This window comes from Pyrus communis, chromosome 1, assembly GCF_041283825.1.
Source record: "Pyrus communis isolate YQ-2024b chromosome 1, ASM4128382v1, whole genome shotgun sequence".
Classification (NCBI taxonomy): Eukaryota; Viridiplantae; Streptophyta; class Magnoliopsida; order Rosales; family Rosaceae; genus Pyrus; species Pyrus communis.
This window is the reverse complement of record NC_142565.1, coordinates 1,812,306-1,828,059: the sequence shown is the minus strand read 5'-3', so window position 1 is coordinate 1,828,059 and position 15,754 is coordinate 1,812,306. Positions and strand designations below refer to the sequence as shown.

The 15,754-nt window shown below is 38.0% G+C and overlaps 3 protein-coding genes across 22 annotated transcripts; 2 read left to right on the top strand and 1 right to left on the bottom strand.

Moving 5' to 3' along the window:
- Positions 1-336: 336 nt before the first annotated feature.
- LOC137720511 (uncharacterized) lies at positions 337-4,607 on the top strand. Of its 11 annotated transcripts, none has more exons than XM_088691657.1 (10): positions 337-358; positions 617-809; positions 1,110-1,208; positions 1,317-1,366; positions 1,534-1,673; positions 1,839-1,947; positions 2,134-2,417; positions 2,503-2,578; positions 2,786-4,081; positions 4,213-4,607. In XM_088691657.1, exons 2-10 carry the CDS (start codon positions 721-723, stop codon positions 4,326-4,328), a joined length of 2,259 nt encoding a protein of 752 aa, XP_088547783.1. In that variant the 5' UTR covers positions 337-358; positions 617-720; the 3' UTR covers positions 4,329-4,607. The 11 variants fall into 11 exon arrangements, with proteins under 11 accessions (XP_088547783.1, XP_088547762.1, XP_088547749.1 ...); XM_088691636.1 differs by having other exon boundaries at positions 339-358; positions 2,687-4,081; XM_088691623.1 differs by having other exon boundaries at positions 341-358; positions 1,528-1,673; positions 2,687-4,081.
- Positions 4,608-4,739: 132 nt separating this feature from the next.
- On the bottom strand, positions 4,740-8,443 carry LOC137720512 (protein REVEILLE 6). The gene is made up of 8 exons (XM_068459591.2): positions 7,653-8,443; positions 6,979-7,036; positions 6,709-6,832; positions 6,480-6,623; positions 6,272-6,388; positions 5,609-5,718; positions 5,382-5,441; positions 4,740-5,242 (listed from the first exon to the last, which is right to left on the bottom strand). The coding sequence occupies exons 1-8, from the start codon at positions 7,880-7,882 to the stop codon at positions 5,144-5,146; spliced, it is 942 nt and encodes a 313-aa protein (XP_068315692.2). The 5' UTR covers positions 7,883-8,443; the 3' UTR covers positions 4,740-5,143.
- An 809-nt stretch (positions 8,444-9,252) lies between these two features.
- Positions 9,253-14,215, top strand: LOC148698941 (uncharacterized). 10 transcript variants are annotated; one of them, XR_015961036.1, is made up of 11 exons: positions 9,253-9,565; positions 10,035-10,131; positions 10,243-10,469; positions 10,585-10,646; positions 10,781-10,935; positions 11,126-11,220; positions 11,585-11,650; positions 11,745-11,809; positions 12,234-13,100; positions 13,527-13,637; positions 13,831-14,215. XR_015961036.1 is itself a non-coding variant. In XM_088691611.1 (10 exons), the coding sequence occupies exons 3-6, from the start codon at positions 10,333-10,335 to the stop codon at positions 11,769-11,771; spliced, it is 345 nt and encodes a 114-aa protein (XP_088547737.1). In that variant the 5' UTR covers positions 9,256-9,565; positions 10,035-10,131; positions 10,243-10,332; the 3' UTR covers positions 11,772-11,809; positions 12,234-12,851; positions 13,019-13,100; positions 13,527-13,637; positions 13,831-14,215. The 10 variants fall into 10 exon arrangements, 4 of the variants coding, with proteins under 4 accessions (XP_088547737.1, XP_088547728.1, XP_088547733.1 ...); XR_015961032.1 differs by having other exon boundaries at positions 9,254-9,565; positions 11,126-11,240; XR_015961033.1 differs by lacking the exon at positions 10,585-10,646 and having other exon boundaries at positions 9,254-9,565; positions 11,126-11,240.
- Positions 14,216-15,754: the final 1,539 nt, after the last annotated feature.

Here is a 15,754-nt window from a genome sequence, read left to right as displayed (position 1 = left end):
GTCGTACAGATAACGTAGTTAGGATTTTCTCCCACTAAACTTGGCCAATATTTTTTTGTTTATTTTTCGATGGAGCCGGCCAAATCGGAGTTTCGGACAAGGACATGTTTGGGCGCTGCAATGCTCCTCAAGGGGCCAACTAATGGGGTCTCGCCATATCACCAAAAGTCAAATACCCATATAGGTCAAACAGATTTAACTCGGGCAAGTTCGGCGTTTCTGTCCCACGTGGCAAACCCCCGTCAAAGCTACACTATCGTACGCCCTCACCCGCTCCGCAGCGGATTATTCTCCCGCAAAACTTGTATGCATATTTCCCCTATTGGCGATAGCTCTGCATAGAGGCAACACAAACCAGGTAGTGCTCATCATACTCTTCTCTCTCAAGAATTTTCTCACACTTTCTCGTCCTCCAAACACGCATTTCGCCAAACCCTAAGATATTTTCCCGGAAAATTTTGCACACGAAGAGTTTCATACTTCACTGGAAGCTCTGATTTCGTCAGCATTGTCAAAGTTTTGCTTTCTTTTTTTTTTTTTTCTTTTTTTTTTTTTTTTGTAATTATTTCCTTAATTTTCTAGTAATATTTTGCTTCTTATTTCTCTGTCCGTACAGAGAAACACAGAGTATTGAAGATTTCGCATATTTTTGCATCTTGATCTTTGAAGGTTTGTGGAGGAGGGAGAAAATCTGCAGTTGATTTGAAGAGACTGGTTAAAATGCCGGATTTTCCCGGGAAAATGAGCTCGGAAACTGACGACCAAGGTCGACTTCCGCACTCAGAATCGGACGCACAAGACCTCGCCAAGTAATCTAATCTCGCTTTTCAAGTATACTTTGCATTATTATAATCTGTTGATCTGATCTTCCTAATAAAATATTCAACATGCTACTTTTGCTGTTATAATATTATTTACTGTTTGGATACGGAGAAAATGAAGTGAATTAAACCTGCTCAAATTTCTGTTTGGTTACCGAGAAAATATTCTCCGAGACTAGTTTTGTTTTTGTGATTTTACTTTTACTGAAGTCACTAAACCTGCTTAAATGCTGTGATATTAGCCTAATTAGCTGATAACTTATTTATTATTTTCTGAATTTTATTCAGACATTCAAGGATTACATATGGTAGGGATATTTTGTTCTCTCTGGCAAATGTGGATGCAAGCATAAAACTTCCGAGTGGGATCGAATCTTCGATTTTAAGGTACAATACTTAATGCTTGGTAGTTTACATATTTTTCGAAATTATTCTGTGTATATAGCTATTGGTTCTTGCTCTTATGCTTTTACTTTGATGATTGTCCTGGAACAGTGAACTTTATTCTGTGTGTCCTCGTTCGTCACAACCTTCTCGTGATTCAGGTGTGTAGTTTATGGTTTTCTAACGCTGTCTTTAACCTTCCGCATTTTGCGAACTATTCCTCTGCATTTGGAGAGTGCTCTTGCATTTTGATTCTGTTTATTATGAGCGTCCATGTGAAAGATGGCATGACAACGTACATAAATGACATGTTTGTTGCAAGACTCAGAATATCGTGGACTTCTTGGAGACGGGCACGAACTGGGGGTGTATGGACGCTTTCCTGGGGATTCTGTTTCCATGTTGCAAAACAGTCCTCATCTACTCCATAAGAGCAAAGAACCATATCGTCCTCGACAACTCTATAAGGTCCGATTGATAATTTTCTTGTTCTATTTCAAACTACGGCATTAGCCAAGCCTGTATGATGTCTTTAAGTAGTTCTCATTAGCCTTTTTTGGTCCTTATATATTTGCATGGATTTAGGTGTTGCTAAAGACATCTACTTAACAGTTCTAATTTATAACCTTTCAGGCAGTGAATCGTTCGAAGACAAACCCTTGGAATTCCTACAATGATGAGACTTTTGGTTCTTCCGAGTGTCTAAGTCAGAAGGAAGAAGAGGAGGGAAACATTACAAGAGGTGCGACGATCTTGTGCTATTGCATTCTAAAATACCGAAGTTTTGGGTTGTAGTTATGTAGCGCTTTCTTGCCTTTTTAGTTTGCTTCTTCAATAGATTATGAAGAAGTTTCCTAATGCAAATGTAAATGAAGAAGTTTCTCAATGAAAATGTAAACTACTGACTATCAGTTTTGTTTGGTGGCAGAAGCACAGGAAAAAGCCGTCCAAGAGAAGCAAACTCAAAATTCAAACGAGCATGACGAAACTTCCAAATTTGGCTTGCCTCTTGAGGATTCTGCTAATAGTACGAGAAACAAATGTGAAACATCAGAGGAACATGTAGTATCCCCTACTTCAGCTGTCAATTCTTCCAACAGTGCATCTCAACAAACTCCTGTATCTGGACAAGAATTATCCCCAGGTCTCCTGGCCATATCCGTTGACGAGGATACTGAAGCAAAATTCTTAATTGATTCGATCATACCAGAGGTACGCATGATGATTAACTAACTTATTAGTCTAAATTTGATCATCATTTTTCTGTCTCACGCCTTTGTAAATGTCATGCCCGCAGCATTCTGATCTGACCACAATTCACCCCGAGGACCCTGAAATCTGTTCTAAATTTGTTCACCGGTTTCATATTACAGGTAGAGTTGCAAATGTTGATTGTTCTTTAGTAGCTCAATATTTGTGGAACTTATGGTTTCAACTGAACATTTTGACCTCTGTCCATTAAATTTTTTGCATTTCTCCAGAGAAAACGCCTGGCTGTGGCATCTCTTGCTGTGAACGGTCTGAATTTATAGCTCATGAAGTTTCAGAGGACCTGACTCAAGAATTATCATATGGTACAGGTTCCGGAGAGGGATTGCAATCAACTGATGCATATTCTTTCATTCAACAAGGTTCTGTTGAAAGGTCAGGAAAGAATGGCATTTTAGAACCGTGCAATTTGCCACTTCCAATTGCAGATAACTATGTCTTTCCTTCAACCACTGAAGAATATGGACTCATTTCCATGGATGGGGAAGACAGCTTGTCCTCAAGCTCTGGTGAACAAAGTAAGAGCAGGGAAACTCAGTTAGTTTCTGATGATTTTGTAGAAAATCTCAGATTGGGTGTTCAATTTGACCCTGGATCAGAATCTATAGCTCATGGAGTGTCAAAGGACTTGACCCGAGAACCATCATATGGTACAGTTTCTGGGAAGGGATTTCAATCAACTGATGCAACTTCTTTAATTCAGCAAAGCTCTTTAGAAAGGTCAGCAAGGAATGATGTTTCAGAACCATGCAAGTTCCCACTTCCTATTGACGAATATGCACTCATTTGGCTGGATTGTGAAAACATGCTGTTTTCAAGCTCTGGTGAGCAAAGTAAGAGCAGGGAAAATCAGTTGGTCTCTAATGATTTGCTCGAAAACATGAGATCCGGTGTTCCATTTGACCCAGGGTTGATACACAATCCTGTCAGCTGCATTGATGATACGGAAAGTTTTCCCATTGAGCTTCTTTTGCCCAATGAGGACAGCCTAATTACAGCGGATGACTTCAAGTTTACACCCGAAAAGGACAATAACACAATTGAAGGAAGTCCAATCAAAGCTGATGGGGTAAACTCAAGTTCACCGTTTGCTATTTCTACGAATCTAACAGGCTTGAATATTTTCAAAGATGGAAAATCTACTCAACTGAGTTCTGAAGATTCCACTTCCTTCTGTAATTCGTATAATGTTGTCACTGGCTTGGGGACTTACTGTCACAGTCAAGAACTACAGCCATGCAGAAGTCCTGCAACATTTCCTCGGGTACGAACCATACAATCAAGACAGACGAAACAAACATCTTTTTGTCCATTAGATTCTCAACCAGCTAAAGCTCGCAAGGCCTCCGTCCCATCCCACCATCCTTTCTCTACTAATATACTCCCCAGCACTGTCCATCACTCCCTTGCAAAACAACACCAGCAACTGCAGCAGATGCACGGTCCAGGAAGGATTCCACAACACCAACTTAGCGGGTGTCCCAGAGGTGCAATGACTCATTTTCCTTGTGATCAATCTCGTTACTTGCAGGAGTTCGGCCCTACTCAAGATTTTCCTTTGAACTACCAGTCACCAAGTCACGGAACTTTCGAAATGCCAGATCTAGGTACGATGTGGGAAGTTAGTTAATCTAATATTTTGGCATCGAATCTCTTTCGAGCTTTCTACCCGCTGTCATAATTCGGAAAAGTATGATCTAGTAGTAATATTTGTTTCCGTTGCTTTTGGTGTTTTCAGGGTTTCGTGTCCATGGGAGCACCGATGATCTGACTTTCAATACCCCTCTGGATGAAACTCAGCGCAAGTCGGGGACAGGCTTCTACCTTGGCCGGCCATACTCGCAGAACCAATGAGAAACAAAGCAGTTAACGAACATCTTTACGGCATCAGCTTATACGTTGATTCTACCAATCTGTAGATGATGCGACTGTAAATATTTCGGTGTCCACTTTAAGTTCGACCATTAGTTTCTACTGAAATATGACTCTGTACAAGGAAAGCAACGACACATAAAAGGCGAAAATAGAACAGCAGCTTAAGAAGCTTAAAGAAAAGGGGGAGAAAAGTTATCTTTACGATTCTGGCTAGATTTTGTTCGTTAAAATCTTATGTTAGGTACTTGCTTTGCTGTATTCTGTTGTGAAAACTATTTCAAGTTGAACCGAAAACTGCCGGAGAATGGTTCGAGAGCCAGATGAATGACTAGGGATCGCGCCCAAGCCACAAGGGCTTCTGGTGCGATTATTGTACACAAAAAACCGAGATTATAGCATACAGCAATTCGGACGTATCCAATTTCAAGAGAAATACAAAAAGGCATGCAAATACCGTGCCAACATCGCATAATCTACAACGAAAACTTGAATACAACAGGATGTACAAAATAACATTCACCTAACTTGAACTAACTACCGAAACCCATTACTTATATCTTGATGTATACAACCACAGCAAAATGCCATATCAAGTGACATGTTATGTGGTCGACGAGCTCACTACGCTTACAACGCAGTATCACGAAGAGTCAATACCTAGATGAAACCTGACGCTTTCTAATAGTTGCCGTTTCATCTGCTGGATGCCAAAACCAGTTGGGCAAAGATCAGATTTGAAATTCAAGCACTGCCAACGGGATGAGAAGAAAGCTTCCAAGTTCCAGAACTACCACTTAAGCAACTTTCTCATGTTGATTGTCACGACGGCTTTTAGTTTCATCACTGAGATTCCCTGTATCCGCATCCATCTTGTAGGATGAAAGCAACTGTCTCTGGATCCAATTTAAAAGTTCATCAATATACTTGCTGAGATCATCAACTAAATAAACTATAGCTTGTTATGATCAATCTTCCTCCAAAAGTAAAAGCAAAGCTAAGAATAAATCAGAGGTTAGTGGAACGGAAATTTACATGATCCTCGAAATCAGGATTGGTCAAATTCATGGACAGGTTTCGCATCAACAGTAATACCTGAAGAGGAGCCAAAGAAAAATAATAAGATCACAAGCCAATTACAATTACAAAAGAAAATTGTAAATCTATACGAGGCAGTAACCAAACACTACATACAAACATATAGACTACAGTCAAAACTTAAAAGTGATTGCACAAGAGGTCAGAAAGGAGAAATGAAGTACCGTTTCAACATCTATCGGATCCATCTTCTTCAGACTCTGCATATGACCTGTAACATTGGGGTCAAAGACACTGCCAATGAATCCGTATACTTGAGTAAAGTCGGGAAGAACTGCATAAAACAAATAAGTGTCATATTCATGGAAAAAACAGTTTTTTCTAGCTATAAATTTGTAATCCATATCTCAGGCCACGGCACACAGCAAACAAAACGGGTGACACACAAATTCAAAAGTTGCAACTGTGCATTGCTAATAAAAATCCAGATTCATTACTGGTTCCAACTGTGACAAGCCGTTAGACATGTAGACTTATCCAGAGAAGAGTACATAAATAGTGCAATTCCTTGTCTATGACACATACAAAAATGCAGACCAAGGTCACGACGACAAAGATGTGAACTTTTCCGGTGTTTAACAGAACAAATGAAGGAAACATATGCATAGCTGTGTTTATCTCCTAAAAGTTTGTTATACTGAGTACCCAATTACATGTTGAAACAGAAAATCTGTGCGCACATACAAGAATGAAATTCCATGTTCTTGCTCCAATATATCCCACTTCAAGGTGACAGAGTTCAAATTCAATATCAAAGAATTAGAATCATTATGTGACTAAAGTTGTCAGGTGAGAAAAAACTGCAAACAGGAAGACTGAAGCCTCACCTCTCAATGCATGGCTATGGTTCACTTGATCAGTTGTTCCACCAACTGGTTGAGCTTTAGGGGTGCTTTCTGTGGTGCTGCAACTGTTGTTCGGCACAGTTGCTGGCCCCGAAACACCTACCACATGAAAAAGAAATCAAATTTGTGAACGACAACATTAATGTACACTGAGATCAAGTCATTGTATTAACTTATTTAATAGTTGCACCTTTGGACTCATGAGATGGATTGGCTGATTGCACAGAACCATTAGTCCAAGAAGGGGCTACAGGGCCAGGGATGGGATTAAACCCAGATTCAAGTAAAGCAGATGAAGATAGACATGACCCAGATACCGGCGGAAGTGCCAAAGCTGGAAAACATAGCACATATGAGCAAGGGTTGTACAGACTTTGTCATATGAAAAACAGGATACACAAAACAGAAACTATTCACACCATTTTTTGAAGCTTTTTGAGGATACGGATGAGCAGCTTTCCTTTTTGGCCTAGGGGGAGGTAGATGCTCGCTTGTCCCATTCTTTTGAACCTTCAGAAAATACTTCTGTGCATGACTACGTATCTGCGAAAAGAATCCTTCTTATGAGTAAGGGAGTTCATTATTTCCTAATTGATGAATTTGTAGACATAAGACTAAACCAAAAGCATTAAACTCAAGCAGTCTTCCTCTTTGCATAGGAAACTATAGAACGGATCAAGAAAAGTAACCTGTATGACTGTCTTTGACCCAATGAAAGCTTCAATCTTTTTCCAATCGCGATCGAAGCTGAATACAACAGAGGGAACATTAACAAAATTAGGGAATAACCCAAAAATTTATACCAAATTGAGCTTAAACTCAAATGGGCTGAGCATCATATCAAATAATAATACAATTTATTGTTGAGAAAATCAATTGCCACTAAAATCCTACTCTTTTTTCCACATTCCCGAAACTTCTATCTTCTTTTTTTCCTACTAAAATCCTACTCTTTCTCAACAACCAAACAAATCCTACTCTTTTTCCACTAAAGTCCTACACTTTCTCAACAACCAAACAAGTCCTTACAAACCTCAAAAACACAAACAAAATTTATACCATTTCTTTCCCCACATTTTAAAACCAATTCAAAACTAAATTCCTACTCTTTTTCCACATTCCTGAAACTTCTCGTTTTTTCTTCCTTTCCTAAATTTTCTCATCAACCAAACAAATCTTACAAATTTCAACACACAAAATCTACACCATTTTTTTCCCCACATTTCAACACCCAATTCATAAAACTCTATCCCCCTAAATTCATATGTAACATATACAGAATTGAAGAATTAAGAGAATTGTGAAGCTAATTAAACAAAAAAATAATTAAAGAAATTATGAAATTAAGAGAATTTAAATTTACAGCTGGAGGGCTTCGAGGAACTTGTCGTGCTCCGGTTCGCTCCAGCTCTCTCTGGACTTGGTAATAGTGTAGGGCTTCCGAATCTTCTTGCTGAGATCCTCCGCCGAAGACGAGGTCGTTGACGCCGTCGCAGTGACCGAGGCGAACGGCCCGAGTCCTGGCAACGCCATGCCGTTTACGTTCGGATCCAAGTACAAGCCCTCTGGCAGGTTCGGGTTTTTGGATACCATAAATTGCGGAATAGTCGGATTCGGCTCTTCTGGAGGCGGCGGAAATTTTATATAAGGACTCGGGGATTGTTGGATGCGGCGGAGATTTAGGTGGGTGTGCAGGTGGCCAATAGTAGCTCGCCACGTTTACGGTCGTGAGATTGACGGATTGGTTCTTTCCATTTTTAGGAAAATTTGGGAAATAAGATTAAAAAAAAAAAAAAATATTAATAATGAGAAAGAGGTGGTGTAAAACTATTATAATAATTTAAGAAAAAAAGTGTTATGAATCGTGACGGCATGAGAAATTTAATAACTTAACCTGAATAATCATTATCGTGAACGCAACTAACATGCTCAACAGTTCATAAGAAACAAAATTAAGATTAAAGGTGTTGGAGACTTCTTGGAGACTTCATTAGAAAAAAGAGAAAATGAGAGAGGAGATGTGGCGCGGGAAAGGGATCGGTAAGAAGGGGGAGATGAAAGAGAAGAAACAGAGTGGTGAAGGGAAAGGATGAGGGCAATGGGAAGAAGGGAGGGGGGCTAGAAGGAAGGAGGAAATGGGCTGCCACCAACTCCAAGCTGGAGCAAGGAGTTGTTGCCTGTGATCCCTCTTGAGACATCTCGAGGAATGCTGGAAGCTAAAATTCCGCTTAAAATTTTCTTGAGACAACACTTGGACAAAATACATATTCAAACTCCCCTTCAATCATTAAAATTTTAAGAGTAAAAATAGGATTAAAAGTCTTAAACATGAACAACTTTGGCTATTTATCAAAAGTGACCAACAAATTAAGTGCAATGGATGTTCCAAGTATGGAAAGATGATATGATTTAGCAAATTAACACGTGAACAAAATGTTTAAGTTGAGTGACCCAATTAAGGTACATACCGAATTAGTGACCAATTACGAGAACATGAGATGAGTAGACTTCCTCACCAAAAGGAGAAGGAAACCATGTTGAACATGGATGATCAGATGAAGAATGATGTACATAAATCACTCTTGGGAAGAGCTACAATGACACATCCCGACTTGAGTTTAGTAGGCTTTAAAGTCCTTGACGTCGAGGCGTAAAGGAATAATATTCCCTCATTAGTATAGGGGAGATTCGTAATTTTGTAATTAACACTTTTTGTTGTGGTACATTGTGTACTTTCACTGTAGACATTTAGTTGCTCTAATTTCTCGTACATACATTTACTAAAGGTTCATCACACTCATTAGACATTGAGCACTCTACTATATCATATATACTAAAACCCGTAAGGGTTGAGTACTGTGGATGACCAGTGTTGTTCCAATTTTGCCCTTCAGTTGTTCTTTAAGTCTTACTTTTTTTGTCAATTACACAGTAAAATGACGGTTTTGACCCTGGATTGCCAATAGAAGTCTCTCGACTCCCTCAGAAACGAAATCCAAAAAGGAAAAACTGTGCTCTGCAACACGATTGACGATTTCGATTCCGCTTTGTGGATGCCTCTGGAACTCTCCAGTCCTGCGTCCGTTCATCCTATCGCTGGACCTTCCACTTCCAGTGCATCTTCATGGTTTTTTCATCCGTTCCCTCTCTCTCTTTCTCAAATTTCTGCTTCCGCCGTTCTCAAACTCGCCTCTCTCACTCTCAAGCGTTCAGTCTCTCTCGCTCTCAAACGTTGCCGATCTGTCGAAACCCATATTCCTTTCCTCAAAATCCAAGGTACTGACTTCATGCAGCACTAAGTTTTTGGGTTTTTTTTTATATTTTAGTTTTGGATTCGTAATTTTTTGCTCGGTAGATGAGAAAATGTGATTCCGTGTTTTAGTTTTGGTGTTTTTGTGATTTTGGGTTCGTAGGTGTTTCAAATTTTGGATGTTTGTTTGTAGGTTGCAAAACCCTTTGTTCTCAACGTAAGTAATTTAAAATTCTGGGGTTATTCTATTGAAAGTTTCAATTTATAGTTTAGTTTAGTTTTTTTATAATCAGAGTTGAGTTGGTATTTTGTTTGTGTTTGATTATATTGAAATCGGAGTTTCAGAGGACTTCTGTTTGGGTTTGATATTTTCCCACGATGTATAAAATGAGGGATGGCAAAGCATTTAATGCACCAGATTATATTGGTTGTTTTTGTTATTTCATGCTACGTATTGTAATTGGGAGATTAATCTGTTAATTTGTGTTTATGTAGAAATTGGAAGAAGCAAAGAACATGTATGCTTTTAGCACCACCACCTACACTGGATTCCAATGAACTATATCCGAAGAAGCATCTGAAAAATTCAAAGGTATGCATAGTAGTCAATTGCATTTGTGTTTTGCAGCTCATGGAATGCTTTTTGCAAGCTTAGATTCAGCTCATGAAAGTTCTTATTGCTGTGGTTGTGTTGTGGTTGCAGCTTATGGAATGATTTTAAAAAAATCAGGCCATAATCAGTTTGTACAGGAATACCAGGAAATCAGGGATTAGGATTAATCTCCCTGTTAACATGTGGCCAGTAACATGTCCAGGGCAAGCTTTGAATGCACCTGATGACTTGCCTAAGAATGTCACACGGACTTTGAATCAGGGCTCAATTCCCATGAGCATGGATTTTCATCCTTCAGAGCAGACTCTACTTCTTGGGTTGTATTTTTTAAGTAGCTACTTATATTTATTTGTATACCTTTGGCTCTACAGTTTTTCCCTAGATGCTTGCTGCTCATAATTGACTGTTGATTGTTCTCTGTATATGCTTCAGTTGGTACCAATGTGGGGGACATAGGGCTGTGGGAAGTTGGATCTAGGAAGATCCTCTGCATGGTAGTTAATAGATACTTTTCTATTTGAAAGTTCTTATTGTTGTGGTTGCTGTGTATCTACTTAGATTAATTATAAATTAGAGGTGGTTAAAAATTCGAAATTTTATTGATGCATGTTTTCTTCTTTCTTCCCAGCTATCAATTTGTTGTCTGAGGAGAATCTGAATAGATCAGATAGTACATGAAGAAAATGATTTTGGTAACGAAGAAGAAAGAAGAGTAAAGTAATGAGATATGAAGAGAACTTTGCCGCTAAGATTAAAATAGAGATTGTAGTGAGCAAAGTCTAGGTATGAAGAGTCTGAGTTACATAATTGTTAATGGCTTTGAACCTTTCTAATTTTGTAAACCGTTAATACTGTCTTAAAATTTAAATTATGAATCCTTATAATTGAAATGTCAATGATTCGAAGCTCATGACTGAATTATTACAGTTCTGTAAGATTTATTGATTACCTTTTTTCGAACTGTCTCTCGCAGCGGAATCACCGCCACCAACAGCTATGACTACACAGTTCGTCGTCATCCAGTATTCCTCCAAAATTCCACTATCTCTCTTTCTTCTCTCCTACTCAGTGCGTCTCTATTCTTCCAGGTCCACCAATATCTATATCCCAAATGACTCTTTATATGTATCTATTTGTTAGAGAAGGCTTTTGCCTTTTGGGTTCAATTTTATCTGCTGTCTGCATTGGATTTGATGTCTTCTTGGTCCCTATTTTTTTTTATCCAGCAATCGAGCTTGCATTATCACTTAAGAAATTAGCAAATGAAAGCTGCTTCACTTGCACACTGTAAAACATTCATTGTTATTGTATGATGTCTTTTTAATATAAGATGATTAGGCTTAGGTGATTATATTTTGTACCATCAATTGGTTCGTGTTGTGAATTAACAGTCTTACTATACTATGTTCATCCTTGAATTTACGACTAACAGGTTGCTGAGAAGAACAAAGATGTGCAATTAATAGATTTTGTTGAAATCAAGATTTTAGCTGAGCAGGTCAGTCTTGATCTCTTCCCTTATTTTTCATCAGTTGGAAAGGTTCTACAGGGACGCTTGCATGATTTTTGATGTTCTGCTTTTACCTTTTTAGGTGGAAGCCTATCAGGAAAATATCTGAACATTTTGCTCAACTAAGGACACTTCACAAAGGGCATGGTAGGAACCCGTAATTCAATTTCATTGTCATCTTTATCACATGTTTAGTGTTCATCTTTTGAATATAACATTACTTATCTGATTTCATTTTCTGTTCCTTACTTGAGTTTCTCAAAACCTAATGCAAACAACTAATATGGCTAAAATTAGTCTCTCATGTATTTTCCTCATCTGAATTGGGGTTTTTAAAGTTTATCAAGAAATTTGATCTGGGATTCTAAATTTTTTTTTACAACTCAAAAATTTGTGGAGTTATTCTTAGGTTTTATCAAGAAGTTTGATCTAGGTTTCATATATTTTGTGACTCACATTGTTTTTTAGCATTTTTTTTCTGATTTCTGCTTTCCTTTGATTTATGGGCCTGCATCAAGCTTCTGCCTTTCTATATTGATGAAATACTGATGGAAATGAGTTTCTTGCCAAGGCTCACAAGGCACTGAAATGCCCCTGCAAAGCCGACTTACAAAGTGGGCCCTATGGACTTCAGTTTTTAGAGGCTTTTCTCTGTTATCTTAAAAGCACGGTGGAAGAAAAGGGATCAGGCTGTGTCCATCCATTTGTAGTTTTGCAGAATTGTATTAAAGTTAATCCTTCTAAAGACAATTTAGAAGAAGATGCGATTAACAAAGATGACGACTACAAAATCTTCCCCTCAACATGGTCCAGAGAATCTCAAAGATTAACAAAGATGACGACTACACCACTTTTTCTCTTTTCCTTATAACAAACAATGACCATTGAGTTTTTTTCCTTTTTTTTTCTTTTTGAAAAATACATGTCAATGAAAAAAAAAAAAAAAAAGGATCCGGATTGTTAGTCATTTATATATTTTCTTTTAACCACTAAGAACAACAACAAAAAAGTGATCTTTATTGTTTTGTGAGTGTGAAATGGTATCTTTAGATTTTCATGAAGTTGTGTTTTGCTTCCATGACTCAGAGGGTGGATATGGCGGTGGACAAGGACAGGCAAATAAATTGGTCTCACTATCTGCCGTTTTGGCTTAGCCAGTGTCCATATATCTTTGTTTAACTCAGTTAATGTTAGTTGTGATAGCTTGACTAGGCTTATACAACATTACTTATCTACTCTATTAGATAGTGCTTTGCATTCTTTTCCTTACAATTGATAGCGTGTTCTTTGACTTACAATTGACAGCGCGTTCTTTGATTTCCCAGATGCCACATCTTGCAACGACTTATGCTGCAGTTAATGCACTTATAACTCCTTGGTGGTGAGGCGAACTCTACAAATTTTTGCAGTAAATGAAACTTCCAAGCGGTGGCTTCAGGTTAGATATCACATTCATTTATGTGGTTCTATAGTTTGAGGACATATATGTACAAGGATCATATCATTACCTTTGATATACTTTTACCATGAATTACTTCTTGAATACATGATGGTGGAGAAATTGATGTCCGGCCTTGCTACACTGCGGTTTCTGGTAGTCTTTCTCTGTTCTGTTAGTTTCTGTTAGCCTCTCTATCTATCACACTTAAATGGTGGAGAAATGTACTTCTATTATTCATCTATTTTGAGGAAAATTGACGACACAATCATTTTATCTATTTTGATGGGCCCATTTTGATAAAAATGGGATTACGGAAGCTAAGAAAGCTACTGATGCACATATGCTATCGCTAATTTTTTGTGTTTGATTTGTGATTTTGAAAATAGTGGTTATTTCTAAGTGCGTGTTACTGTTTGGTTTAAGGCTTCTAAATCTAAGGTAGCTGCTAAGAATGGCCCAACTGCTGCTACAAAGAAGAAAGAAGTCTCAGATGAAAGCTCAGATGAGAGTAGCGATGATTCGGAAGATGATGATGTGAGTTTTTGGTTTTCCAACCTGGTGCCATAATTTTTTTTTTTCCGTTGGGGTTGTTGCATGGGACATTCACCTGAAGATTGAGTCACTCATATCTGTATATTTGGGATACATTGTGTTGTGTATTTATTCTTTGTTAGATTGAGAAAGATACTTTTTGGTCGATAATGATCCTCAACTTTTGTGTCCACAGGAAACCCCTGCAAAGGTTGCTGCGCAAAAAGCCTGCTCAGTTGCAAAGAAACGCTCATCAGTGGCTGTTAAGAAGGCAGACACTAGCAGCTCTAGATCTAAAAAGGGCTCTGAATCTGAAGATGAGGTGTGTGCTCATGCTTAAATATTTGTATCATCTGAAGGATGTTCCTTTGATGATTGTTGAATCCTAATCTTTCTGAGCATGGTTAGGAAGTTATGAAAAAAGTAGAAAGGATGTTCCCTTGATGATTGTTCAGAGAAGAATTCTGGTGATAGTTCATAGGAAGTGAAGGTTTATGTATTTTTTTAAATTCCAGTTGGAATGTGTTGCAATAATATCAGTCTTTGTGAGATCAAATGAATAACACCTACCTCTTTGCCTCTTTCTACATGTTTTATACAGTTTCAAAACCCGCAGCACCGCGCGGGTAAGCTTGCTAGTTTTATACTATTTTTTAATTTATTCATACTTTTTACACATCACTTTCACATTATGATTTCATCATCTTTAAAATTGACTGACACACCTTAATTTCGGAGTCCATCATGTCATCGTAATCGGGATGTTCATAAAACTTTGTTCCCATCCACAAAAGTTAATTTAATTTTGGTTGTTTGTGGTAACAGTGGACTTGTGTGAACCAGGAACCAGTGCATCACCTCTCAATTTTTACCAACCAAACCTTAAAAGGTGAACAGAAGATTGTGGATTGTCGAGAAAAAGATTTGATTTGATTAGGGTTTGCAAAATAGGGACTCCAATGAAGCAGACACATGGTCTTTGGACTGGGAGCTCAGGGTTTTGCGTGAAATATCATGTGGCCGAGTTTGTGGCCACTCATTCAAGTTAATACATAGAGAGCAAATGGACCATAGATTTTTAGGAAAACTAATGAAAATGAATTAAAATTTCTGAGTTTTAACGTTAAAAATAAAATAAAGAGTAATGTGAATAGTACCAGGATTGATTTTTTAGTGTAAAAATATAATTTTTCGTTAAAATGAACAGTACCGAAAACTTTTCGTCTCGACCCGGGGTCCACCACATCCTAGGCCCGCTCCATAGCACGATATTGTTCACTTTGGACCCCGACCACGCCCTCACGGTTTTGTTTCTGGGAACTCAGAAGAGAACTTCCCAGTGGGTCATCCATCATGGGAGTGCTCTCGCACGCTACTCGCTTAACTTCAGAGTTCCCATGGAACCTGAAGCCAATGAGCTTTCAAAAAGCCTCGTGCTAGGTAGAAATGAGAATATACATATAAGGCTTACATGATTTACTCCCCTGGACGATGTGAGATGTTATAGATTAGGTCTTGCATATAACTTATACCTCTTCATTTTCTTGTTGGAATTGGCATACGAAATGAAGTATGATGTTTACATTATTAAGTGTCCTTATATCTCTTTTATCAAATGAATTATTTTTTTTCCTTTTTATTAAGTGTCTTTGCCGACTACGTTGTATTTTTCAAAAACTCCAAGGTAGTCGGCAAAATATAAAAGAGATTTTGAAAAATACAACGTAGTCGGCAAAGACACTTAATAGAAAGGAAAAAAAATAATTCATTAAGAGATTTTGAAAAGAAGGCAAAGACACTTAATAGAAAGGAAAAAAACATATAGGCTATCTTAAATAGACCAACCTTGGAGTTTTTGAAACCAACCTTGGACTACGTTGCATCTCTGCATCTTAAATAAACCAACCTTGGAGTGAGAATCTTAAATAAACCAACCTTAAATGCAGTGAGAATCTTAAAACTAGAGGATATGGTATATATACCAGATGCAGAGATGCAGAAGTAGTAACCCTGCAAAAGATATAGGCTATCTAGCGGACACTATACCTTCCACCCGTGTGACACTAACCCTTAATCAAATTATTTAAGAAATAAAAGAAACATTAAAAATACCGTTCACA